Below are 27,732 nucleotides of genomic sequence, written 5' to 3' on the forward strand. Positions count from 1 at the left end.
AGGTGAATTTTCACTGCTCGCTATCTTGCTTCCAACGTCTAGAACAACAGTATGCAGTATGCATTTTCTAGTGTGTTTTTATTGATAGCACGTCTATTACTATGCGTCCACTTCCTGAGCCGCAATAACATGCTACTTAACAGCTATAGAATGGTTGTATGTACTCTGTTAGTATAGACCATATACTATACAAGAAGTAATTTAAGTGGTCTGTGCTCTTTGCAGGATTGATCCGTCTCCGCTCGACTCCCCTGCCCAAGCTTCAAGGCTTGGAGTACGTCCTGAATGTAACGGCCACAGATGACAATGCATCAGGCGGACCACACCCTCTGTCTTCAACTGCCCGGGTCATCGTTGGGGTTGACGATGTCAATAACAACAAACCTATATTTGAGGAGGTGAGGAAGAAAACTCTGGTACTTTTAGTACATTTTGTTTTTTACCTAATCCCTTCAAAAAAACGGTTAAATCCAAGAAGATAAACAAAAATGGAAGTGGAAAAACACACGGAAGCTTAGCACAACTATAGGTGCAAAACAAGGCAGATACCAGAGTAGACAGCATGACGGACAGAGGCGCTCAGGAGCTCAGGGGTGGGCAAAGGACACAGACGATCTGACAAAGACTTGATGGCAAAGACAAATTAAATACACAAGAAGGACGGCGTATCGACGAGCAGGTATAACTAATTGGTCGTGGGTGAGAAAATCAGAAAGGGGGGGAAGGAAAGTAAAACAGTCAAGGACAAAGAAGAAAAGTAGTGCCTTCAAAATAAATGTATTTATGGGCGGTTGTTTACCTATTTCTAATTCAAGACTTTTTTAGCACCTTTGGATAGTGTGATACTTCCAACCTGTTTTAAGTCTTTATAGGCTAACTACTTACTGGTTCAAGCTATCCACCATGCAGGCCATACAAGGAGAGTTGTATTGATCTTTTCAGCTAACTATCAGCAAAAGAGTCTGTAAATGTATTTCCCAAAATGTCAGACCTTTCAAGCATTCCTTCTTTTGTTGTTGCTGTCAACGTGAACCTTTTATAATCCATTGTTGTATTTTTCTCAGTCTTATCCCCTCATTGCATTTCAGCTGTTCCTCTTTCCTTCCTCCCTCCCTCTTCTCGCCTCACTCTCTAGCACTCTTATATTTTGCCTTGGTGTTCTCATTTCCCTGGCCTCCGTCTCTCTCTGCTCTGTTTTCCCATGAGTTCCGATTAGCCTGCACACCCACTCTATCTTTAGGCAGTCTAGTGGGATTTCAATTAATTTATGAAAAAATTGCAAAATCATCACAATATACTGTACCTGTTTAATTAACTTCCTCCTTAATTAGGAATGACTTGAACTTCGGCAGAAGACATATTCATGCAGAGCTGGAGCTCCTGGGGTCTTCCGGGCGGGTTTGAACTCTTGGCAACTTGATTTGTTTGAATATCAAGTTATGCCTCAGAACCACCTGGGCCAGCATGACCTTATGTTTTATATTATGTGATTTTTATGAACAGCTGCCTCCGGCCATGCTGTCTGTGCCATCACGTCCCATGAACTCTTGCATTATTCTTCTTTTAATTGCATGCTCACGTCCTTTGATCCATCTCCTTCTCCCCATTTCATTCTTGCTCCTCCTTGTCTATTGTTTTTCTTTTTTCATGGTCATTCTTTTGAAAGAGTAGCTGGCTTTTATATCTGATTACAAAAAAGAAAGACTCCAGAGAGCTGCTCTTTATCTGGGGCATATGTTCATTAGGGGGAATGGATTGAATTCTTTGCAAAGACAAAGCTGTTCGCTGTTGGCTCTTCAAAAGAAATCAGTTCAAGTGTTTTCATTTCCAAAGATGTGGTCTACTGTATCTATAACTGCTATATTGTGTTTCATGTGCAGAATCTCCCTGTGTGGCGTGTGTAGTGACCTTCTACTTAATTAGTTTAGTTTCTTTGATCCCCTTTTTCTTATTAATATTATCGTATTCTGATGATACAATCCCTTATATAGGACTACTTTCCTGTATTTATCTCTCCTTCCTTGTTTCCGCTTCCCCTCTCTATCTCAGTGCCAGCAATATCGTGAACAGGCTTCAGTGCTGGAGAACCAGCCAACGGGGACTTTTGTGTTGCAAGTGCATGCCGTGGATGCAGATGAGGGGGCAAATGGAAAAGTCAAATATGGCCTAATGCACAGAGACAGCGCAATGCCTGCCTTCAGAATCCATCCGGACACAGGTAGAGCAGTCTCAGTTCGTCTGGGGTAAAAGAGGTCTCAATTAGACATAGAGCAGAGAGTCTGCTGTAGGTAGAATGTGTTGTATTTAAATGGTAATTGTCATCTCTAATGGTAATTTTGAGCTGAAGTGTGGAGACGTGAGGAGGATGCATACTGATACGATATCTACTGTTATACGTTAAATTGTTATTCTTAGGAATTGAAGTCAAATGCCAAAACCTGTATACTGATTAACATTTCATTAAATTTGGGAGAAGCTCTGTGTGATTATAAAAAATGAGTGTACATAATTAAGGGGTTGGCAAATAGAGAAGCTGTTCAGAAGTCCTGGCACGTGCAGGCAACATGTTATTCTGTCAGTCATTTTCTTTTAGGCTTGTGCTCAGTCTTCTTCATCTCAAGATTTAATAACAAAGTCACCGCACTTGAAAGGAATGCTCGACTTACTCAGAATAAATTCATAATTGTTTACTTGTTTACAAAATCTTGGAATGATTGGTGGAAATACTGAGGTGCAGAACCTCTGGGTGGTATTGCCGTGCTTGTGTTTGATCATTGTTCTATATTTACAGGCGTGATTGTGACAGCCCGGCGCTTCGACAGGGAGCGGCAAAGAGAGTATTCGATCACAGTAACGGCCACTGATTGGGCAGAGGAGCCACTGATCGGCATCTGTCAGCTAACCATTCAAATACTGGACCAAAATGATAACAGCCCCAAGTTTGAGAATTTGCGCTATGAGTGTAAGTTTGGGATAAACGTTATTCATGTTGATGTCCAAATGAAATATACATAGCATTAATAAAGCAGGGGCACAACCAGGACCCATTAAAAAATGCAGAAGTAAACAAAACTGATATTAAGTCATAGAGAATTTGATTGACTTTGTGCACCTTTATATAGTAATTTGATTTAATTGAGGATGTTTTTAAAGAACCCAAGAGGTTTTATTTTTGTCCCTAAGGATCTTCATCATCCATTGCCTTCAGCTACTATAATGCAGGTTCTTTGACCAGTAAAGTGAGTGCACATACATTATGTCTTTCCCGTGCAGATTTTTTGAGGGAAGACACTTTGGTCGGTACCAGTTTTCTGCGTGTGGCTGCTCACGATGATGACTTTGGCACTAATGCAGCTATCACTTACGCCATGTCTCTGGAGCAGCCTGAGTACCTGCAGGTCAACCCCATCACTGGATGGGTCTATGTTAACCAGCCCATCTCACAGGCAAGTCAACAGCAGGCTCTTTGTCAGCCCGTGCACACTCACACACAGACCTAACCTTTCTTTTCCAGGTCTTCACCTTAATTTTTAGGGATTTACTTTTTTACCTACAACGAAGGCACATCCTCGTAATGTGACTGTGTAAGTAGATTATGTCCCCGCAAAATGAGTTATACCAGGACGGCACACACAGTGGCCTGTGGGTCTGTGTCAACAAAGTTAATGAATGAGGCACCTCAAAGTGCCTCTAACTGCCACTACCAGTCTTGAGTATGTCTACTCCCAGAGGTGCTGCATGTGGAAATACCACAGAGAAAGAAGATGGAGGGAGACTAATTCAATCTAAACAAATTATTTAAAATACATTTTAACAGCTTGTGTGTCCTTTGGTTCTGTTTAATGACTAGCATTTTTCTAGTGCTCCGTTACAAAGACTTTTCCTTTATATGTGCAAAAACATCCTCTTACCTGCAGTAGCTGTCAAAAAAGTGTTTTAATTAATGGCACAGGTTTAAAAGAAGCTAATTACCATACAGTGCAACTCATTGTCTATTATAAATGCTGTGGCTTTGATATATATATATATATATAAAAAGCTTTCTTTCATCGTCATTTATCATCTGAGACTTTGATAAAAAGACTGACGGTGTGCACCAACAAACGATTTTTGTATTTTGAAGTGATTAACTGAAACACTGTGAGGAAGATTATGAATGCAAAGTTAACCTCCCTGCTAACAGCTTCTGAAAAATGAAAACACTAAGCCACAATCTTTGGAGAAGTGTGAAATACAAAGATGAATCCCCTTAAGATAAATTACACAGTTGTTTTAAAAATACAAGTTATTTTACATGTATGCATAATTCGGTTCTGTATGAAAACTACCAAAAAATGCTATCTTCAAAGTTTACTGAGCTGAGTGTTGTCAGCTAACTTCAAGTGATTTATAATGTCAATGCCAGTAATGTAACACATTTTTTTTAGTTTTTACATTTTTCATAAGTATGTTGTAGTCTTTCTGAGACCTATCAGTGCTCGACTTCCTGTTTTCACCTTAATTTATTCAACAGGAGCTGGTCTTTGGCCAGAAACCTGCTATTGCACTATAGGGCTGTTTATTATTTAACATACTTTTTACTGCACTGGTGTCGGAAGTCTCTGGCAATTTTGCTGCTGACTTCATGCAAAATTGATAACGCTAAGCACAAAACCTCGCCTAACAAAGCTGTTGCATATTTTAGGGTGGTTTCAGAAGTTATTTGGATCATGCAACAATCTTTGTGCTGTAACCATAAAAGCACTTCATTAAATGTTAAATGTCTTAGCTGGTCTGAGACGTTGTTCTTTTTGATTTTCTCATCGCAGTTTCTGATTACATTGAAAAAGAATTAAGGCTGAATTTTCAAACCACACTTCACAGTAAAATGTGAAGCACTGTTCCCAGTTGACTCAAAGCACTTTAATGGAAGAGATATGCCATTGAGCAACTATGAATGTTCTTATGCCCTAAGACATGCACAGCCAGAGCCGACCTCATCCCATGTTAACACACTGTACAGCATGGTTCCGCAGAGAATTAAGTGGAAAAGATGGAAAAGGTTGCCATGACCGTATCCAGAATATTTTATATGTTCTGGTAGAGATCTGACACTATTACAGCAAATTTAATTTCCAAGTATTACCAAGTCAGATATTCATTTAATGTAAAAGCAGCAGCTGCTGGGTCCGTATTGGGCATCGCAGATTGCAATCTTTGTTCTTTGGTTTCAAGCTTTGGAAAAGAGTTGCATTACTTTACAAATACTAATTGGATTGTCCCACAAATAGAAAATCTAATACTGAACTTAAGGGAGATTGGTTTTTATCTGACCGCTACAGCACAATAATAGAGTCGCCGGCCCTGATTTACATTGACAGAATAATGCAGCTGATAGTCGAAATGTTAAAGCTGAACGATTGAATTCGTGGTGAAATAATAGTGAACAATTTTTCATTTAAGCTCTGTAACTGTGACTTAGTCATTATTATGAAATACAATTATAATATGTGGGTAAAAGGACATATTTCTAAATGTTCTTCTTCTTCACTTTGGCGTGAGTGTAATTTTAATGTTACTCATTGTTTAATTTAGGTAAATGGACTCAAACACTCTAATGGCCTCTTTTCACTTTTTCTTGTGGTGTCCACTTTGATGAAATGCAGTCCCCAAGTCAAATTTACTCCCTTATGTCCTTGGAATTCAATTACAGCACAGTAACAAAAGGGTTTTTATGGAGTCGGAATTATGGCTTAATGCATTTTTCTATGGCTCATTCTGCTGCTTTTGTTGTTTTAGTCTAACTAAATGGTGTCCAAGTTTGGGTCTCCCAATTAGCTGATCGACAGCTGATCGCTGCTTGCATCTACTCGTGCAAAGACATGTCCGTATAAACGCTCCGATCTACACATGTTGTTCTTAGTGCTGCTGTGTTGCCAGAAACAGCTGTCCCTGCAGTCATGCAGAGGTCTAACTGTTCTCCTGAACATTAAGCAAAATATTAGACTTTGCTATGAAAAAACTTTTTATATCACAAAAATAGCTTGATTTGTACATTTTTGGACAGTGACACAATTTTCTGAATTTTGCTTTTGTATGCAAGCACAATGGAGTTTAAGAGAAACAATAATGAAACTTACTGTTCAAGGGGTTTAACAGAAATATGACGTTTTACCCAAGACAACAGGTGACTGTGTATAAGACTAACTGTAATTTCAAAGCAGTAAAGGAAACATGTTTGTAGACCCTTAAAACTTGGTGGAGTACAGACAAAAAACTGACAATTATGTCAGTGTCCAAACATTTTTGGACCAATATGTAATTAATAAAGGAGTAAATACATAATCAAAGAGGTGATGGTGGCTTCTGAAAGTTTTTAAAGCCACTTATAATGCAGCTAAAATGTCTGCACAGATAGATATAAACACGGAAACCTGCCATTGTGGTAGTTCCTGCTAACGGTGTCAACGGGGCCTCATTATCTCACTCAGACTCACAAGATTAAAGTAATATCCTACATGCCGTTCAGGGTAGTAATCATTTCAACATCAAATATGATGATAATTTCCCCCATTGAACCGTTCCCTTTGTTCGCAGCGGACCTATATTACAAGGGATATCATAGCAACTGATGGTGGGAATCGTAGCACTTCTGTGGAGCTGGCAGTCACCATCACCAATGTGAAGAACCAGCCTCCACAGTGGGAAAAAGAAAACTACAGTGTTGTCATCCCTGAAAACACTGCCAGGGACACACCCATAGTGGTAAGGATGCAAGCAACTTCAATTTCTGTTACAATGTTTGTTTCCCTTTATCATTATTATTATTATTTATTAATCTTATTATTTGCTGTTTGCGTTAGATGAATGCTTACTTACCTGAATCAGTGCAATTTGACCATTATTTAGACATTATGCTATCACTGAGCTTAAATATGCCTCAGAAGGTTCTTCAGTGCACTGAAAAACCTGTAAAAGAGTTCTAATGTGATGCTGTAGCAGAAAGATGACATTGAATCCCATGTGCTTAGCAAATTTTATGACACTAGACTTATTAAATTCATTGAAAATGTCTCCTTTGATGTGAAAAATTTATAGCTGTCAATCTGAGAAGGAAAAAAAGTCCTTTTGTTCAAGGTCTTCAAAAGGCAGTTCACTTCTTGATAAGAGGTTATTTTAGGGCTCAGGCAGCAGGTTTGACTTTCATCCTACTCTATGTCTTTCTTAGATAATCAGTCATTGAAGCAAAAATTTAATCAGAATTTGACATAACCTGTGTTTCTTTCAGGCTGCTGACCCGTACTGCAGTCTGACCAAGTTCGTTTATAACCTGTCACATGTGAACAAATGTTACTTGATCAATCTCAAAGAAAAAAGTAGTTTAACATTTTAGGGAATATGCTGACTTGACACTTTCTTGACTGGGATGAGTAGACTGATAGCACTCAATCTCTGGGAGTTAGTTACAGAGCTGTATCCTGCAGCTAGTAAGCTTAGCTCAGCAAAAGAAGTGAAAAACAGCTAACCTGGCTCTGTCTAAAGTTAGAAAATGTGCCCATCAGCTCAGGGGTGGAGCTTAACTCTCAACACAGAGGGGACAGAACATTTTTAGGGGCTGATTTCTGATTAAGTGTTTATAATTAATTACTGTAAAATGGCTAATATATTCTGCCCAGTAATGGAATAAGAATTCAGAGACTGAAAAGTACTGAGATAACACAGTGAGACTACAAGTAAGAGTCACTCTACAAAACTACTCAAGTAAAAAACAGAAAAAACTTCATATTAAAAAAAGAAAATGTGACCATGAGCCTTTCACTACTATTTTTTTTTAATTATTCAGTTACTGATAGAAAGATATCAACAGATGGATGGATGGCTATACAAAAGCACACATGAAATTGTTAAACATGATTTCCTCCTAACCAGACATTTTAGTTAAGCCTGTTAAGGACGACATGAATTATTAGACCTGCTGTCCTTCACAAACATTTTGGCTCTGTCCAAAACTACAAAATATGCTCACTACCATCTTTAAAACTAACTAATTAATATAGAATAATTTGCTTCTATGATTTGTCTAGAGATTTAAAAAGTCTAGCTGTAAGTGCTTAAACGCTTTAATTATTTCTTGGATTGACTCATTGACCTCATATTATTGAGCAGTGATGTAACTGTGAAATTAACAGGCATTCAGGGGACTCCTGAATGCCTGTACTCCTCAAAAAACATGTTTTTCCAAATTTGCATAGCAAGATTGTAGAATGATATTATATAAGCTGAGCGATCAGCTACATATCCATAAACTCGCTGACTTTTTTTTCCTATTATGGGATGTTTGCTCATGATAGATGATAGATGTTTGCTCTATCATGAGATGTACGTATGCTTCACTTATCATTTTCTGCCTCAGGCGCTAGTCCTTACTGATTTGATGCCTAAAATCCAGGTTTTCAAGACAATCATGATGTAACTTCTGATGCTATTCAGACAGTCAAGGCAACGTCTCAGTTGGGTGACCCAAGAGTGACCTACAACCTCGAGGATGGGATGGTCCCTGAAACCAACATGCCCGTTCGTTTCTACCTGTCTCCCAACCGGGAAGATGGTTCTGCGTCCATTCTGGTGTCCGAGCCACTGGACTATGAGACCACACCATTTTTCTCTCTTCAGGTCCGGGCGCAAAATGTGGCTGCAGTGCCTCTTGCAGCTTTCACAAGAGTTTATGTGAATATTACAGGTACATGTCTTGCTTGATATAATTAATTGATTGAATATCGTAGTCGTCGTATGACTGAGAACCTTCACCTTCGGAACCTTCGGATGACTGAGAACCTTCACAGACAATTGATTGAATAGATTTTACCATTACATCAGCAGACTTTATGGAAATTCTTGAATTGTATGTTTAGATTTAATTTAATTTATTTAATTGTGTTTGAGTCCATTTTAATTGGTATTATATTATATTATATTATATTATATTATATTATATTATATTATATTATATTATATTTCAGATTAGATTAGATAGACTTTATTGTCATTTATACCAAGCAATACTGGTAATGTATATTTTGCACATGTAGCTTCAGAGATAAAAAAAAAAGTTAACAAGCTGCACACTGGGGATAAATACACAATATAAAATTGGCACAGTATTAAAACCTATTTAAAAAGTAAAAATAGATTCTAATTACTTAAAAGAGGGATTACTTGGTCTCGCCTAAAGCGAAGTTATTCACCCCTATAGCTGCTGCAGTGAACGGTGTTGTTCTCTTGTTCTCATATTTCATTTCATTTCTGAGAAAATGAAATATCAGTGGTTACACTTTTGAATGCAGAAAAAGGATATTGTGAGTGGTATTAGGAAATTAGCACATTGTCACTTTAACGATGTCATTTCTATCCTAAGACGTCAATGACAACGTGCCGTTTTTCACATCCTCCATCTACGAGGCCTCAGTGACCGAAGGAGCCCAGATAGGGACTTCAGTTCTGCAAGTATCCGCCCATGACAAAGACCTGGGCCTTAATGGAGAGGTTTGTGGTTATACACTTATGATCATTTTGTGAAGGTACGACAAAATGAACTGATTTTACAAAACTCTAGAGACTGCTGTTTCCCTGCTAAACCATCCACTTACACTACAAAGAGCATTATGTAACATCACACAACAATCCCACCAGCGTGGAAGCTTTTGTTCCACTGTTTTCAAAGTTTTGTTGAAGTGGGTTTGGGAGCTGTTTCATCAGCTGTCTCACTGATTGTGGCGATATTGGTTGAATGGAGCATATTGATTTGCTTAGCCCTCTTGACATTTTCAACTACAGAGCCTGTAACTTCTGCTGTTTCTGCAGGTTATTGCTTGAAAATGTACTTTAGCTTAATTTTCAAATTCCCTGTGCTCCACAGATCACTTACTCTCTGCTGAGTGACAGCAGTGGTGACCACAATCTGTTTCGTATCGACTCAGAACTTGGGATAATCTACACAGAAGCTGTCTTTGACCGTGAGGCCCGTAGCTCCTACTTACTGGAGGTTCAGTCAGAAGATGGCCAAGAGTCCGCTCGACCTGGGAAGAACAAACAGCCCAACACAGGTGAGAAATTTTAAGGATGAGTGACTGGATAGTTGGATGGGTAAAAAGTTTTTATCTAGACTTAATACTCTTGTCTAATTTCATTAAAGTAGTTTCATGTTTGGCTAATTCAAAATCTGAAGCAACTATTCTTGCACCGATGTATTATTGGCAACATAATAAATAAGCTCAAAAATATAATTAAATATATATATTGTGTGTTGTTGGGCAGTTCTGCTAACTTATCCAGTCTGTATTTATATGTATAAAATGGCTCACCGGTCTCTCCTCCCCTGTTTGTCTCGCCCTCCCTGCACGTTGTGGAGTTTTTCACCGGCATAAACACCTGTGGAAATAAAAGTAAAGGAGATAAAATAAACAAGTGTCTCTTCTAGTGCAGTTTTGTTATGCTCAGATCTAAAAATCAAACCAGCAGACAGAAATATCCTGTTTCATCTCACTTGATGATGATGGATCAGTCTACCTGTTTAACACACACATTAATTTCAAAGCGTGCAAAAGTCCAAGCATGAACTGGTCTATGCACATCTCAAAAGGCACATAAACAGCCAGTGTTGGATATACTGTGTGGAGATGCAACATAAATCTAAAGCAAGGCAAATTAAATTTATTATAATTATCATCAATGTGGAAATGAGCTAAAAATCACTTTAATTAGTGAGCTATCAAATATTCCCCTTCATCATCATCATTCACTAACACAGCCCTAATTCTTTTGGGTCTTAGGCTGCAGGCTAGGGCCTCCATAGACTGGGTTTGTTCCGGATTGTTCTGGCCTGCCTCATAAATGCTTGATCGCAGTGGGATCTAGGGAGTTGGGAGGCCAAGTCAAAACTTTTGTCATATCCATGGGGAGTGGAGTGTGCCAGGTTTTCAACAATGTTTTCATGATGATTGGCATGTGTCAAAATAATATCTAAATGAATGGCAGGACCCCATGATTTCCCAGCACAGCACTGGATTGCATGGTTAGTGTTCAATTTACCTGAGTTTAATGCTGTAGCTGCTCGGGGCTGCACTAGCTGGCTAATTTGCTTATCATAACCCCTAGAGTTCACTAATTAAAATGTTATATTTGATTTGTTCTGTGCAAAAACTTGTTATGGCACACAGCCAAAAGAAGCAGGCACATAAATTCCACAAAAATCTGTAACTGTTACATTTTTTAGATTTTTTTGTTGCACTTTCAGGGTCCTTCTAGGTGATTTTTTTTTTTTACCTTTGGACAGATGTTGTTGGTTGTTTATTTCCTGAATGTTTTTTAGAGTTAAAGTATCAAGCTGCTGTCTCTTGCTTTGTATTTAACAAAATTACTTGATGGGTTCAATCGACTCATCTGACTCTATACAAGAAAAAGCGTGTGTGCCAAAATGTCAAACTATTCCAGACAATTAAGTCAATTGAGAATCCAGCTTTGTGTAATTACTCTTTTGTTATAATGACATAAATAATTAGCGACAGCTACTTCCGATTCATTGTGTCCCTGTGCCTTAAATTGATGCAAAAATATGTTGTTTTTTTTACTGCTGTGGCATTCCGAGAAACTTTATAACTTGGCAGAGTTAACTTTAGGGTGACCTCTGCCCCGGACTGATGTTCAATTCATAAAAAGCGGCATTGTTCTTTCCCTATATGCCTACAGGGCAATACTGAAACTCTGTAACTCTAAACTGTGAGGAGTGCTTCCTCTGTGCACTGTGTTTTAAAAAGGCTGCATTGGCAATACATTCATTTACACCTTGGGATTGACTTTGAAAAGTGAATTTTAATTTGATTTATTCTACTGCCATGACCAGACAGCAACACTCTCTTCCATGTGAAAATAGCTCAGAGATTTCTTCCAACTCTCTTTCTTGTAGCGATCCCTTATTTCTTCCCCCTTTTTAACGTTCTCGTTTCACAATTTAACCAGAAAGGCCTTTGTTTGTTTACCTTGTTCACCGCGTGACATTTCCGCAGTAATAAAATCTCTGTGTTTAGAATGAAGTCCTATGACATTTGTATTTAGACGGGGGTATTTGCCTCTGTTTGTGAAGGAGGTGTTAGGAGTGCCGGGTGGTGTTTTGGAGTAGCAAAACCCTCTCTTCAGGTTGCCAGGGCTGCTTAGCATTTGCGATGAGCCTTAGTTGTGTCTACATATCTACCGCATCCAGAAGGGCTCATCTCCCCTGCAAACATTACCTGTCTCTCTGTTACCCCCGGGATGCACCAAACGGAGGAGACAAATGCAAAAACAAGCCAAGAAAATAAAGCCACATTCCGCCATCTTTTACTGCGGCACCTCCAAATTAACATGTCACCCATGTGCTCTGTGAGCAGATAATTTAATCTTTTTAACTAAAGGAATAAACAATGTAATGAGGAGCCCACAGATAAGACACAAACACTTGTCATCTTATAAATATTTAACCTTCCTAGTTATCTGCACTCGGTTAAAAAAAAAAAAGGAAAGTAGCTCGTTGACGAGGTTTAGCCCCATTATTGTTATTCTTTCTCTTCAGAGCCGTCCCCCCTGTAAAAAGAATAAACTCTTGACAAAATGAATAATTCATGTAATTTACAGCAGATCTTTGTGAGCAATGTTTTGTCTAATTTATACGTCATTGAGCAACATTGTGCTGGGTTAAGTACCTCTTCCCCACTAAATAGTGACAATGAATTGTAGAATCAATAAACAGATGGAATGAGAGTAACACACTTACAGTAGTGGTTCGAGTATGTGTGTGTGGAAGCCGTGCGTGCCGTGTCGTTTAATCTTCTGCCATTCTGTCATTCTTGCAGACACAGCGTATGTGAGAGTTTTCATCAGCGACGTCAACGACAACAAGCCGGTGTTTGCTCAGCGACTGTATGAAGTCGGCGTTGATGAGAATGCAGATGTGGGCCTGGCTGTTGTCACTGTTAGCGCTAATGACGAGGATGAAGGTAAGTTTGAAATGACAGCAGAACGATTGAGTCCCGTTGCATTTTTACTGATTCCACTTTCTAGAAATAAAGGTTAAAGACGCTAGCCAACCACAACAATATTTTATATTATATTTAGGGTGGGGGGTTTTTTTTTGGGGGGGGGGTGAGAAAGAGAGAGAGAGATTTCCAGTTTGCAATTTGGCCAGGCTCTTTCTGCGAACAGCAAAACTACTTCAGATAGTTCCTCATTTGTAGCAGTATTCATAAAGTTACCCTGTGGGCAGTCCTTTCCAATCTGGTCTGAGCTCTGCTGAAATCATGCTGCTGAAATCAAGCAGTGTTCTAGATTTAGTAGTCATTTAAGTGCTCAGTAATGCACTGTGGCACATATGTTCCAAAAAGAGTGACACGCTCCCACACAGTGGGTGGGTGGGATTTAAGCAATAAAGCGGTTGCTCATCCTCTGTATAGCAGTAGCCTAAGATCCCTTTATCAGACATGTTTAGGTCCGTTAATCAAGTATTTATGGGGGGCGGGGGTGCAGCTTAGGCTGGGCTGCAGCACTAATGATGAATAGCTGTGGAATAACTCCAACCACCAACATTAAAGTTACAATACTGTTGCACTTGCGCCTAAGAGGCTCTACTCAATCTGTCTTGTTTAAAAACTCCACCCTGAGTTTGACCGCAATAAGCCTACCAGGGCCCTGTGGGAGACAGGGAGCACTTTGTCAGTAAGGGTTGTGTTAATAGTACAGATTAGTGTATTTACATGGGATTGAAGCTACTTTAACCCAACAAAATGATTGAAAGCAAAGACTGTACATTCCAGGGGATTATCTTAAATATTCCAGTATTAAACCACCATACCGGGTGGTGACCATAGAGACACAGCACATAGCTTCAGATATTGACTTCCTTGCCACTAAACTACAACCCTCCCCCCACCCTCTCCCAGGCCTCACAATCATTCCCTAGGGAGAACTATCAGAGCGCATTATGCTGCTTTTCGCTCTCATGTTCCCTTTTACTTTTTTCGACACTCTTTTTTTAATTAGTATCTGATTAAAGCCAGGGAGACGAGGTACAAAGTTTCCATTTAATTAAGTAATCAAAAGAAGAAAGGAAGACATGAAAACCTACTAATAGTCAGGTCTTAGAGGAAATGAGGTGTAATACCCTTGCGGTTACACCCTTTTGTTTTTGGAGGAATGCAACAACAAATGAAAAGGGACAATAGTGAGGTATCAGCATGCAGAGATTTAAGAAATAATGACATGAACAAAACCCACTGTGAATTCTGCTACGTTGTTAAAATGATACTAAACACATTTCCAAACATGCATTTTTAATTTCTGCCGCAGGGGCCAACGCCAAGCTGCGCTACCAGATAACATCTGGCAACAAAGGTGGTGTGTTTGACATCGAGCCAGAGGTTGGGACAATCTTTATTGCACAGCCATTGGACTATGAGCAGCAGAAGAGGTACAAGCTTCTGATTCTCGCCTCAGATGGGAAATGGGAAGATTACGCTGCGGTGGTAGTTACTGTGGTTAATAAGAATGATGAGGCGCCTGTGTTTTCCATGAATGAGTACTACGGATCTGTCACAGAGGAGCTTGATGGGTCACCCGTGTTTGTATTACAGGTACGAGGCTACACGCATACTGTGCTTCTTTCAGTAATTACTGTAATTTAAGCATCAGTAATAATCTTTAAAACACCGCCTTCTTAGTGTGGCCATAGCTGCGGCTAAGTAATGCTCACAATTTTAAAATGTGGCATGTTATTTCAGTTTATCTACTGTTAGTGCTTTACCCTAGCTTAAAACGTTCTAGAAATTTCATTTAAGTTACAGAGATAGATGTTGTGTGGGGATATTCAGCAGTGCAGCTGTCAGACTTACTCCGAGGCCAGATGTAAGAAACATGCCTGATCAGAGCTTATTGCTTTAATTTGGGTGGTCAGGGAAAAGTGCAAACACTTAAATGGGCTGTCTAAAAAAATCCGAAAGCAAAGAAGTCTTGGGTGACGGCTGAGGTGAGATAAGAGGAAGCAGTAATTTGGGGTTGACTGGATGAATGAATATCCATTTTCTCAGGAAGTTGTCTTTATCTCTGCAGGTGACAGCTACTGACCCAGACAAAGATGCAGACCAGGGTGCCATACGGTATTCCATTCATGGCCAAGGGGCGGAGTCACACTTCATGATCAACGACATCACGGGGGAGATGTACGCCCAGCGCACCCTGGACAGAGAAGAGCGTGCTGTCTGGCGCTTTGTTGTCATGGCAACTGACGAAGAGGGCGAGGGACTTACCGGCTTTACGGATGTTATCATCAACGTGTGGGACATCAATGACAACGCCCCCACTTTTTCATGTGCGCCTGATAACTGCCACAGCAGTGTAGCTGAGAACTCCCCTCCTGGAACATTAGTTGTGGAGATGATGGCTGTAGACCTTGATGATGCAGCCGTAGGCCAAAATGCAATCCTCACCTACAAAATCACGGAGAATTCACAAAACGCAGACAGTGTAGATCTTTTCATTATTGATTCCAGCACTGGGACCATCTCTGTGGCAGCAGAGGGGCTGGATCGTGAGCGTGCCGACACACACCATGTGGTGGTAGAGGCTAGGGATGGTGGCGGCATGACGGGTACAGCTACCGTCACTATAGTGGTGACGGACATCAACGACCACGTGCCAAAGTTTAGAGAGGACTGGTGCGGTGCTCGTGTACCTGAGAGCACAAATGAAGATGCTCCTATCCTGGAGCTGAGTGCTGTGGATCCTGATGCCGGTTCATACGGACATTTGGCCTTCAGTGTGACGGCAGGAGACTCTGAGCAGAGATTCTACATGGTTAGCCACAGACTGGAGCAGAGGGGCACTCTGAGGCTGAAGAAAAAGCTGGACTTTGAGCAGCCAGGGGAGCAGAGGTTTAACCTCACCATCAAAGTGGAGGACACTGACTTTTCCAGCCACATCCATTGTCTGGTTCTGGTGGAGGACGAGAATGATAATGCCCCTGTTTTTACCCCAGGCTCGTATCTGCTGTCTCCTTTGCCTGAGGATGTAACTGAAGGAACCAGCGTCATCCAGGTTGTGGCCTCTGACTCCGACTCTGGTCCAAATGGTGACATTTCGTACAGTATTCTCCCCGAGTCGGACCCGTATGGACATTTTGCAGTCAGCGGTGCAGGTGTGGTCACAGTCGCTAGGCCGCTGGATCGAGAGACAGTGGCAGGTTATGAGCTGGTCGTCATGGCGACAGACCGGGGTACCCCGCCGTTGAGTGGCAGTGTCACGGTCCGCTTGCCATTGCTAGATGTGAATGACAACGGGCCAGAGCTGGAGACAGCCTACATTCCCATGCTGTGGGAGAACAGTCCAGTGCCTCAAGTGGTCTGGCTCAATAGGAGCTCAACTCTTCTGTATGTCACTGACAAAGACTCCCCAGAGCAAGGGCCTCCTTTTTATCTTTCCCTGCCCTCCGTGTACTCTACTGACTTCCACCTACAGGACCATGGGAATGGCTCTGCCACGCTCACCGCTCTGCGGAGATTCGACAGAGAAAGGCAGAGTGAGTTCCACTTGCCTGTTATTATGATTGACAGCGGCGAGCCACCGATGACAGCCACAAACACTCTCACCATCACTATTGGCGATCATAATGATAACGCCCATCAGGCAGGAGAGAAAGATGTCTACGTGCATAGCTACAAGGGTGAGTTGCTTGTTCTCTTCTTTTTGCCCCTGATTTTTTTTTTTTTTTTTTTACAGCGCAAGGAGAGCTTGAGTCAAGAGGGAAAACTGAGGCTACAGCTCTAGGGGAAAGTTTTCACCACCATACGTGCTTGGAGTAGTCTGGAATTCATAATTGCTTTCTTTCTATTACATTCTAGCAGTGTTTTCTTATGGTAATGTCATTGTCACATCCTTTCTCAAGCTCCCAGCAGAGTCTTCCCCTGCCAACCCTATGCCTAAAGCTCATCTGAACATCACAATATGATAAGAATCATGATTCTTATTTCTTTATAGTGTTTCTACCCTCCAGGTAAGTTGGTTAGGCACATTGGCTTGTTAGTGTTTTGATCACACACTCAGCTACATGACATTTTTGGTAATTGTGGAAAACAGGAGCACCGTGACTCATCCAGGCTGCCATTGTTTACCCAGCTGCAGTACTCTGGCACTGCAGGTCGATAATAACATAATCCATACTGAGATAGCCTCGCTTCCTTAAGCTCCACGCTCTCTGAAGTGGAGCACTGAGAGCCTATTCATTCCAGCAGTGGGACTCCACAGTTATGAGCATAATAAGTAGAACAGAACACAAGGATGCAAGATAAGGAGAAGAGAGGGACGAAAAAGATAAGTGTTGGCATCAGCAGATTCTGTCCAGACTGAGTCAGTGTGTGTGTGTTTACCTTGAACAGGAAGGATAGCGAATGCAGCACTGGGGAAGGTGTATGCCCCAGATCCAGATGACTGGGACAACAAAACCTACACTCTGGAGACGAGTGCAGCTAAGTAAGAGCTCACTGTTAAATGCATCTAATGTTGACTGAAAACGTGCTGATCTCCCAGTGTGTAGCAGTGGTACAAGTGCTAACGTAATAATGTATCAGAAGAACTGCCAAACTGTAAAATAAAGAGGATGTGGGCTGAAGGAAATACTGTAGGCGCATTGCTAACAAGGGCCCGTCTTACAGTTATTTTTTCCTAATCCTCCTAATCTTATTTCCTTGGCCTCTAATGCAAGCTGTGAGTTTTGACAGGCTTTAATCATTGCCATCATCACTGATTGATATTCTGGAATATACAATCAGATTAAAAAACAGCCCCACCAAAAAAACCTAAGCAATCCTGATCCACCTGTGTTATGTTCCTTAGATGAAACAGCCCTTCTTACTAGGCTGTTTCGTAGGAACCTTGCAGAGCCGTGCATTTATTCAGTATTCACACCCTTAAGATCAGATTAGAAATACCAATTGCATATTTGTTTTATTCATATAACAAATTTTGACAGTTACCATGACAACTATCAAGCCCTTTTAAGAGTTTTTTGAGCAGAAACATTTTCCTTTCTCGTCTGTCTTTTTTCCTGGCAGTTTTTGTTTATCTGTTTCTCTGAGTTTTTTGTTTTTTAACATTAATTTGCATTCACTTCCTGTTGGAGTGAGCCCACTGACCAATTTTCTACATGTCCGTCTGCCATCTGTTTCGTAAATATCTTTCAGACAGGAGCTAAGAAACAAAAAAAACCCTGCTTTTAAATGTCTCTTTCTCTCATTTTATACTGAAGCAACAGTTTCCTACTTTACAGCTTTTCTTTGTTTCTTCAGGTACTTCAGTGTGGACCAGAGCTCAGGAGAGCTCAGCCTGCGACAGAACGTTCCAGGTGGCAGCTACTGGCTGAGAGTTGAGGTGTCTGATGGCGTGTGGCCTGATGTAATCTCAGGAGTCAGAGTTCATGTCTGGGAGCTGGAGGAAAAGGCCATCCTATCGTCTGCCTCACTGCGTTTGACCGGTAGCATTTGCACAAACACTGACTTAACTGTTGGCATGAATGCTGTGGGTTAATTTTGAATCCCTGGGTGCCTTCAGCACAGCAGGTAGACATGTGTTGCACTTTGTTTTGCCCGTTTCATCAGTACAGCGAGTGATCAAAATGTTCCACCTTTAAAAAAAATCAAAGCACATAGCTGATTCAAATTGAGTTGCTCTAACCTCATAGGTAGTCTGTTTGGGCAGCACCACATCGCTTCTAGCACGGCTGCTCTTTTAATATCACTCTGTTGTGAGCATTTGCTTTTGTGCATTAATGATGTGTACTGGATCTCCTACAGTTTATTATAACTGCGTCCTTCCAATTTTATTTTCAAAATTCATTTTGGGGAAGTGGTCCAAGTCACAGGGAGGCAAATGTAGCAAATCTGAGAAACAAACATGTCGCTATGGCAAAAAGAGAAAAATAGATGGCATAGCACAGCTGCAGAAGTTCAAGTGTAACAATTATAATTTCCATATGGAAAAGTTCCAATTTTTGTTACACAATACCATGAATGTTGAAACATTTAAGAGCATTTTACTTTTACCTACCAAAGTTATTTTAGTTTTGTGTTTCTTAACCTTTTATTCTTATTTCATTTTGATTTTTTTCTGTTTCCAAAGGAGATTTCGTCATTTAAGCTCAGTTTTTTATTGTTTAAAATAATTTGTTTTAGTTTATTAGTTTTTTTATTTACTTTTGCATGGAAGGCAGTTTGCTCTCAGGCTCTCATTAGACATCCAAAAAAGCTTCATCAGACATGTTGTGATAAAATTCCATGAAACTAACAAATACTAAAACTCTTTCAACTATATTTATTTTTTTTAATTAGTTTTCCACCCTTCACAACCTCATTTCAGTTAGTTTTGTTTTTCAAGAGTGTAGTTTTTATTTTACGCAAAGTTAGTTAAACTGTTTTTAATTTTAAACCCCTTATAGTCCCACATTTTGGAAACTTTGTAGTCCTCTGCATTTAACCCATTCACTCAGTGAAGCAGTGGGCAGCTGCCAATCCAGAGCCCGGGGAGCAGTGTGTAGAGACGGTACTTTGCTCAAGGGTACCTCAGGGTAGCTATTCAGTGGATTTGAACCCACGACCTTCCGATCACAGGCTTAATGGTTATCCTCAACCTAAAGATGAAGTTGAGGATTTTTCTCTGGCCAGCTCTAGCACATACTAGGGACAGGAGCTGAACTTTGAGGGAGCAAGCTAAAAATATCTGCCACACTAAAGGCAATATGGTAATGCCCAAGGAGACTAACTATAATGGGAGGTTGGCTAAACTGGAAACCCTTATAAGGTTTTTGATTTCGGGCAGAGTAACTGAACATTTGATTGCACCTTGTACGTGACCCCAGGACTATAAGTAAAAAAAAAGTTATATAACAATAAGTTTTCAATTGAATTCTTGTTCTCAGTCATCCTCCGCAGACAAAAAAAAGCGTGCTCTTTGTTGTTGCTGTTAAATTCTTGTTCGAGGCTGATGTTGAAAAAGACAGCATCTCCCACAGGCAAGAATAAATTGGTACTTTTCATTGAATGATTATCAGGTTGTCAATCCAGTTAACACAAAAATAATATGCTGTCAAAAGAATTTTCTATACTTGCATTATTTAACATTTCTAAGCATTGTAAAGCAACCATTCATACTGCTTGTTGATAATCGTTTCCTCCTCCTTCTTCAACACTCTAAAGTTTATGTCAGAGTGTTCATTTTTTTGACAGTCTCTCAGAGTACATCTGAGTTATAAAGGTCAGTTTGGAAGTGTCAGGTAAAGTCCTTGACATTTAAAAAGTCATTCAGCAAACGGAGTCAAAGGCTGTTATGGATGCCTCTGATTCCAGGTTGTTATCATTTTGGGGAGATTAAAGGTGACTGCTCGCATTCTCCACATATCACTGGAAGGTGAAACCCCAAATGTGATTGGCTTTGCAGTCATTAAAATATCCTGTTCGAGACAGTTTGTCAAGACTCTAACATTGTTTCGGTGAAAAAGTAAACAATTTGTGTTATGTGCATCATGATTCATTTGCCTTACGGATGACTCAGAATGGAAATAGGATCAATAGAGAAGGATGTTCGGCTACGTCTCATGCTAATAGAATCAGGAACTTGGTAGACTTTGATCAAGTCTGTAGTTGTCATTGACAAGTCAGTAGTTCTTATTTCACGAACCTCCCTTCTCTTTGTCTCCTGAAGGCATTACAGCAAAAGATTTTATCGACTCTCGTGTCGAGGGGAAGAGTCGGCTCGAGGCTTTTTGGGACTTCCTGTCTGAAACCTTGTCCGTCAGACCAGGGAGTATCAACGTTTTTAGCATCGCGGACAGAGACGAAAAAACTGTGGACATCCATTTCTATGTGCTAACTGATAATGGCTACCTGCGCCCAGAGAAACTGCACGGTGTCCTCGCCGCACATAAAAAGAAGGTACATATGCTATCATGTAGGATAGATAGTCATCGGTGCTCGTATATCAAGTGATACACTCGGGGGGTTCGAGGGAAACAGATAGCAGCTTTTTATCTGCCCTTTGATTTTCACACCAACTTTGTGTCTGTTTACTGCCTGCCCCTGTCATGTCTCTTTGTCTCTCCCATTTACTTGTTGTCTTTGTCTTGCCCTCTTTCTTCCATGTGTTCATTATGCATCGCTGTGATTCATCTGTCATACCCAATGACATATCATGATTCTTTAACAGTAGCCAGTGAGAATATTAAAATATTTATGATGAGGGCCTTGCCTTGCTCTTTTGCATTTCTTGTGAAGCTGCTTTGTTTCGCCAAGTGTAAATCAGCGTGTCCCGCGGGCCACCGGCATCGGTGATACAAATCCCTGTTATCTTCAGCCACAATTATTGTAATTCTTGTTTTTGTCTCACTCATCTGCTGCGCTCTTCCTTTCCTGTCTGCAGCTGCAGTCAGTATTGCGTGCGAATGTGCACCAGGTGCAAGTAGATGAGTGCGTGCACACCGATTGCAAGACATCCGGTGGCTGCTCCACACAGTTAAGCATCAGTGACTCATCCACCTTGATAGACTCGGGTGCTTTATCCCTGGTCTCAGTGAAAGTAACATCCTTGGCTGTGTGTGGCTGCGCTGCCAGAGAAATGACCCATCAACGCTGCTCTTCCTACTCCAGTAACCCCTGCCTTAATGGGGGAACCTGCATCGACACTCAGAACGGATACAGGTAAGAGGCATTTCTGCAGTTGTAAAGAACTTAAGATGAAATAGGCTCTTAAAAGATATTTAACGGAAATAAGAGCAGCAGTCTTCTTTCTAGTCCCAGTAGATTTGCTGTTAGAGTGATACCTTGGAAATTGAGCCCAGAATTACTGTGGGTCCCTTGTGAAAAAAATCTTCTTCAGCTGCAACGAAAAGAACTAAAAGTCTTGAGGAGCTCGGCTGTATTGTTAGCTAAATCTGCAGTTACATCATTTTTTTAAAGGCTTGCCTTTGTACCGTGGAATCAATGTTTGAGTGTGTGCACATGATTTTGCAAACTCAAGTATGAGTTTATCATGCCAGGATTTTGAAATGAGGTGTGTATCCCTAAAGCCCGTTATTGAAATTTTTAAAGTTCTTGCACGTCATGTTTTGCAAATAATGAGTCTAACCTCGGTATCAAGGTTATAGACCTGTACTTTGAATTTAACTTTATATATGGATAAATGTCTGCAGTCAATATTCAGGACTTCAACTGTATAGGTCTCTGTGGGCATATATCACCGAAGAAACAGCATGCACTTTGTTTCATGTGCATACTTATGTTTGGATTAAAAAATATATATATAGGGCAAGGGGATTAACCCTTCCCCCTCTATGCTCACAACTTCTTAAAATTTCAGTTAGCATGCAACTTCGTCAACAGCAGCATGTACATATTTTTTTCCTTGTATCTTTAAATTGTCTCTGCTCCACTTGATCTGTATATTGCTGCAAGGAGCCTTTGTTCTGTAAGAAGAGTATCTCCCTGTATGTGTCATATATGCCCTCCTGTGAATGCAGTCCAGCCATAAAGAATCCAATTTCTGCTTCTATTCTCTGTCAAAGGAGCTTAACAGGAAACCTCAGACAGCAGCTGATCAGATATTGTCAGTCAGAAGTAAGAAAAACATGCCATGCACCTCCTGATTTGGACTGGCACGGCTCTCGTGAAGAAACTGTGGACGAGCGAGGTGCACTGTGCTTTGCGTGTGCATATGTATGCATAAGGCTACACTCTGCCTAAGCCGCCCCTTTTGCTGCATATGGATCAGTATTCCTGACATGTGTTGCCCCTCTGCAGAATAAACAGCAATGGGAGAAACATCCCTTAACAGTCTCAGTACACACAGCTTTCCTCAGACACCGCATGAAAATAGATGGCTTTGACATTATCAGCAAAGCCAGCTTGTCTCACATGCCTGCAGTGGAGAGGACAGGATGAGATCAACTGGTCCCCTCAATCCCCACCATCAAAAATGGGCTGTTTTTCTTTACTACATGTATCTTTGTATGGCATTTATGTATGATTATTTATGTTTAACACTGCGGTCTCATAAACAGAGTCGGGAAAATCATAAAACACTCAAGTCCTAATCAGAGTGGATAACTACAAGAAGAAGCATTTGCACAGTTATCAGCCAGTGTGTAATACCTTAAGACAAAATCTGTGGTGCTTCGACACATAGAAAAGTGAGAGAAATGGAAATAATTATCTTCCAACAAAGGAAATGTGATGTGCTGAGCAGGAACTCCCTCCAGAGGGTTCAGCTTAGACAGCTGTGATAGATAAAGAATAGATCAGAGTAATGTTGTGTTCATAGCTAATTGATTTAATGTGGAGTTGAACATTTAGGGCTTCGTGGCTAATGCATGCAATTTGAAAAAGCGCTCTCCCAGCTGTCTGTTGACAGCCAGCGTGTTAGAGCAAAGTCAAACCTCTGTCTGCGTGAATCAACAAAGCTGTCACGTATGCCGGAGAAAAGTCGCCATGCACTTATCCAGAGATTGGACAGCGTGAAGATTTCTCCGAACTCAAAACTGAATGACACTGATTGTTTCTTTCCCCTTGTTTTCCCTTGATTTTCCTCACTGTTTTTCTCCTTGGTGCTACAGGTGCCAGTGCCCCCCACAGCTTGAGGGGCCAGACTGTCAGCAGATGAGAGTTAGTTTCCTTGGCAACGGCTATGCCTGGTTTCCCCCCATAAGGCCTTGCTTTGATAGCCATCTTTCACTGGAGTTTATGACTGAGGAAGATGACGGACTGCTACTGTATGCTGGCCCGATGGCCACTCTTATGCCTGGGGACAGTGAAGACTACATGGCCATAGGTAAAGAAAGAGTCTGTATAATTAGATGTGTGCCAAGGGGCCTCTGGGCCATTACTGCACTCAAACCTGCGACTTAATTTTGTGTGTTTAATTACTGGGTGGTAGCTAATCAGATATACGAGGCAAATTTTGTTCGTTAGTGCACCACTGAGAGATAGGAGCACTCACTTGACTGAGTTATACTGTTAATGTAGTACTACACAGGAAACCCCGTTTCACTGTTTAATGTGTATGTAATAGTTTGCTGTCTGCCGTAACGAATTCTGTTTTGCTTACCCCCTGCGTCAGAGTGGCGGCTCAGCTTTAGAACAGGCTTATAGACTTTCAGTGTCTCACTCAAGGACACATCAGTGGGGTTTATTCTTGCTGACACAGAGGCTCAAAACTCAATCTGCCAGGTGAAGGACAGCAGTAAATATTTCATCAAACTGAATAGGTTATTTTGCATTGTGACAGCTATGCATAAAGCTTTATAGTTACACTATGCAGCATTTAGACAAAGTGATTCAGTATCATAAAAATTATGGTAATGAAACTGAAATCATGTTACTACAGTGATTCATGTTATGTTAAATAATAACATAAAAATATTTAAGAAATCTAAAACAAGAATAATGAATGAGTCAAGCTTTGTTATTTGACATAGAATAATTTCATTTTTTTGTTAAAAAGGTCACTTTTTTGCTCACAGATTGAGGCCATTGAGTCACAGCCTACCTTTAATGTAATTAAAATTATGTGTTGTAATTGTGCAGATAAATTAAGTTACCTCGAGTAGATATAAATCCATAGAAACCAGTCTGAATTGTATGTTTTTGATTGCAGTGCTGTCGCCATCATGGTATAAATATTCATGCTGTGATACACGCACTCACATGCATACAGTTTCAAATTACTATTCCCTCAACCCATAATTTTGTATTTTACTCAAAGAGGTTGATTTAGGGAAATTACAGAAAACTAATTTACCACTGCTGATATCGAGCCATGCACACAAGCTCTCAGATTTTTAGCCCCGCCCCATTTTAATGTAGGTGAATTCAGTGTCATTTGTGAGTCTCACCATTTAAAAAATTAGAGTTCTAATTTCAGAATTGTGCACAGAGCTCATTGGGAATAGTAACTGAGGGAAACCAACCATTTAGCTGTTTTTATTTACAATTTGACAACTTATTTTAAAGCTATTTGTTTCTGGTGCAATTTTGATTCCGTTGTACAGCTCAGCGTTGTTACTGTATTGTCACCCTCCTTTTTGGTTCACACTGTGTGTTTGTTTTGAAGTGAGATGCTTTCATACATCCCTTGGGTTTTTCCTGTGTCTACACAAACTGGTTATTTGCATCTTGCATTTTTTTCTGCCTGTTTTGTTTGTTTGCGATGCATTTCATCACAGTTTTTTATTCACTCTGCCTTTAGATTTTTAAAGTTATTTGATATTCTGTTTTTTTTTTTTTAAGTTTTATTCTGATTCTTAGACTAGTTGATGTAAATGCTCATCATTATCTTCTCAGAACTGATTGGAGGGACGCCTAGCCTGAAAATTAACCATGGTTCTGGGACCTTGGTGCTCCAGTTAACAAATAATGTCGGGGTGGCTGATAGACGCTGGCATCGCCTCGATGTGAGGAGCAACAGTAAAGTAAGACATGCACATTCAAGCCAAATCTGCATGTGTTCCCCATTTTCTTCCCGAGTACGCAGAAGATATCAGATTTTAATACATATATACCACAGTTTTTAGAGAGTGCCAGGCAGCGGTACACTCACATATCTACACATGAATTAGAGATGACCTCTCTCTTCACTCTTGCCCAATTTAAAGGAAGTGCGCTTTACTCTGGATCGATGTTCCACTGCAATTGTCATGGAGACAGAAGGCGTAGACTCGTGGGCAATGACAGAGGACCGCTCATCCTGTGAAATCCGAGGAGTCACACCCAACAGGGGAAAGTAAGATCGATAATTAAATAAAGAAAGTGTGACCGGTTCTGCACATTATAACAAATCAAGTGGTTCCTTTGAATTTTGAAGGGAGCCAGTTTTAATAAGACATGACTGATAAATAATGAGATAATCAATTAATCTGTTATAATTTACCGTACACACAAGTGCGCACACAGAAAAATACAATAGCTGCACTTGTTTTAACAGTTGGGCTTTGTAATTTCTCAGGGGAAATTTGCCTAAATGCTAATTATTTGTTCTGTTCGCTGTTCTTAAACCCAAAACTCTGCATGACCCATGGGACGGTGTCTAGATGCCCAGTGTTTCCACAGGACTAAATAGTTCTCTAGCAACAGCCACAGTAGTTTGCAATACTATTGAAAAAAGTCAAGAAATACACACAATTGTTTATAAACGGTTTTAAATCAGTTTATTTATGTTGTGCCAAATCACAACAGCAGGCAGCTCAAGATGCTTAATGCTGTAAGTTAAAGACCTTATTAAAAAAAACAGCAATCAGACAGTGTCCTATGAGCTAGTACTTGGCGACAGTAGGGAGGAAAAACTACCTTTTAACAGGAAGATGCCTCCAGCAAAACCAAGCATCTATTGACATTGTTTGGGAGGTGACGGAAATGAATAGAGAAAAAATATGACATGCAGCAGTGGTATATTGCTGCATGCCTTTTTATTGCAAAATAAGAATGTTTGTAAATCATGTCAACACTGCTCGGAAATGTCTAATTGGAAACCAGAGACCAGCTTTAGTAGATAAAGGTTGATTTTTGCTTTCCGGCAAACTTGTAACATTTTAATGTTGGATTCTTAGTTCACTATGATAGTGGCATTTGTAATGTGTTCTTTGCTTTCACTAATATTTAAATCGAAATTTGGGAATGTGGAAAGTCTTGTTAATATGTATGCAGATGATTTACTGATCTGCCTTTCCGAACCAGAAATTTCATTCCCTAATCTTTTAAATTGCATTAAACACTTTGGGAAATTATCAGGATATATGATCAATTGGCATAAATCTGAATTTATGCCAATAACAGATAATCTATGCCCAAAGTTCCTCAGCTCACTCCCATTCAAATTAGTAACTACATCTTTTACCTATCTTGGCCTTAAGATCTCTAAAAATCCCAAACTCCTTTATAAATTGAATTTCTTGGAAATGCTGGATAAGCTTAAAGATGATATTAGAAAATGGAAACTGCTTCCTCTGTCTCTGATCGGTCGAATAAATGCAGTTAGAATGGTGTCTTTGCCACGATTTTTATATCTTTTTCAAAACCTTCCTATTTATTTGCCACTTAATTTTTTTAAGCAGCTTGATTCATTGATTCTTTCATTCATTTGGGCAGGAAAACCCCCTCGGATATCCATGGCTCATCTTCAAAAAAATACTTCCTGCAGGGGTTAGGTCTCCCTGTGTTTAGACATTATTACTGGGCAGCAAATTCAAGAGCTCTATTGCACTGGCAGTGGGGTTCGCCTACTGATTATTGTCATGACAAGCTTCCGATCTGGCTCCAGGTAGAGGCAGCAACAGTATCTGAAGCCTCATTACCGGTCTTATTGTTTTCTAACACGGGTTCTTTTAATAATTCGCTCAGTCGTAATTTTGTTGTTAAACACTCCTTAAAGATATTAAGTCAAATTAGGAAATCTCTTAAACTACCTGACTTTTCAGTAAGAATGCCAATAATACATAACTATTTGTTTAAACCAGGTAAAATGGATGTGGTGTTTTTAGAATGGGGCGAAAGGGGATTGAAATGCATTGAGGACTTATATATAGATGACAAATTTATGTCTTTCCTTCAACTTCAAGAAAAGTTTCAGTTACCTCAATCACATTTTTTTCGTTATCTTCAAATAAGGAATTTTGTTCAACAAAACTTTTCAGACTTTCCACTG

The 27,732-nt window shown here is 40.2% G+C and overlaps 1 protein-coding gene and 1 long non-coding RNA gene across 2 annotated transcripts in view; one reads left to right on the forward strand and one right to left on the reverse strand.

Annotated features, from left to right (window-relative positions):
• Window positions 1-27,732, forward strand: part of LOC106098375 (neural-cadherin) — a 96,415-nt gene that overhangs the window by 49,855 nt on the left and 18,828 nt on the right. The window contains exons 8-25 of the mRNA XM_019361878.2: window positions 226-398; window positions 2,050-2,218; window positions 2,792-2,962; window positions 3,274-3,446; window positions 6,577-6,744; window positions 8,470-8,719; window positions 9,395-9,522; window positions 9,896-10,082; window positions 12,864-13,007; window positions 14,353-14,636; window positions 15,112-16,720; window positions 17,433-17,526; window positions 18,342-18,526; window positions 20,749-20,978; window positions 21,463-21,740; window positions 23,651-23,865; window positions 25,377-25,504; window positions 25,688-25,815. Of these exons, the coding sequence (XP_019217423.1) occupies window positions 226-398; window positions 2,050-2,218; window positions 2,792-2,962; window positions 3,274-3,446; window positions 6,577-6,744; window positions 8,470-8,719; window positions 9,395-9,522; window positions 9,896-10,082; window positions 12,864-13,007; window positions 14,353-14,636; window positions 15,112-16,720; window positions 17,433-17,526; window positions 18,342-18,526; window positions 20,749-20,978; window positions 21,463-21,740; window positions 23,651-23,865; window positions 25,377-25,504; window positions 25,688-25,815 (4,714 nt within the window). The remainder of the gene's footprint in view (window positions 1-225; window positions 399-2,049; window positions 2,219-2,791; window positions 2,963-3,273; window positions 3,447-6,576; window positions 6,745-8,469; window positions 8,720-9,394; window positions 9,523-9,895; window positions 10,083-12,863; window positions 13,008-14,352; window positions 14,637-15,111; window positions 16,721-17,432; window positions 17,527-18,341; window positions 18,527-20,748; window positions 20,979-21,462; window positions 21,741-23,650; window positions 23,866-25,376; window positions 25,505-25,687; window positions 25,816-27,732) is intronic.
• LOC112847503 (uncharacterized) lies at window positions 9,919-12,913 on the reverse strand. The gene is made up of 3 exons (XR_003221072.1): window positions 12,785-12,913; window positions 10,341-10,407; window positions 9,919-10,055 (listed from the first exon to the last, which is right to left on the reverse strand). It is a non-coding gene; the product is annotated as an uncharacterized LOC112847503 (long non-coding RNA).

Source organism: Oreochromis niloticus, linkage group LG7 (assembly GCF_001858045.2).
Source record: "Oreochromis niloticus isolate F11D_XX linkage group LG7, O_niloticus_UMD_NMBU, whole genome shotgun sequence".
In the NCBI taxonomy this organism is placed as follows: domain Eukaryota; kingdom Metazoa; phylum Chordata; class Actinopteri; order Cichliformes; family Cichlidae; genus Oreochromis; species Oreochromis niloticus.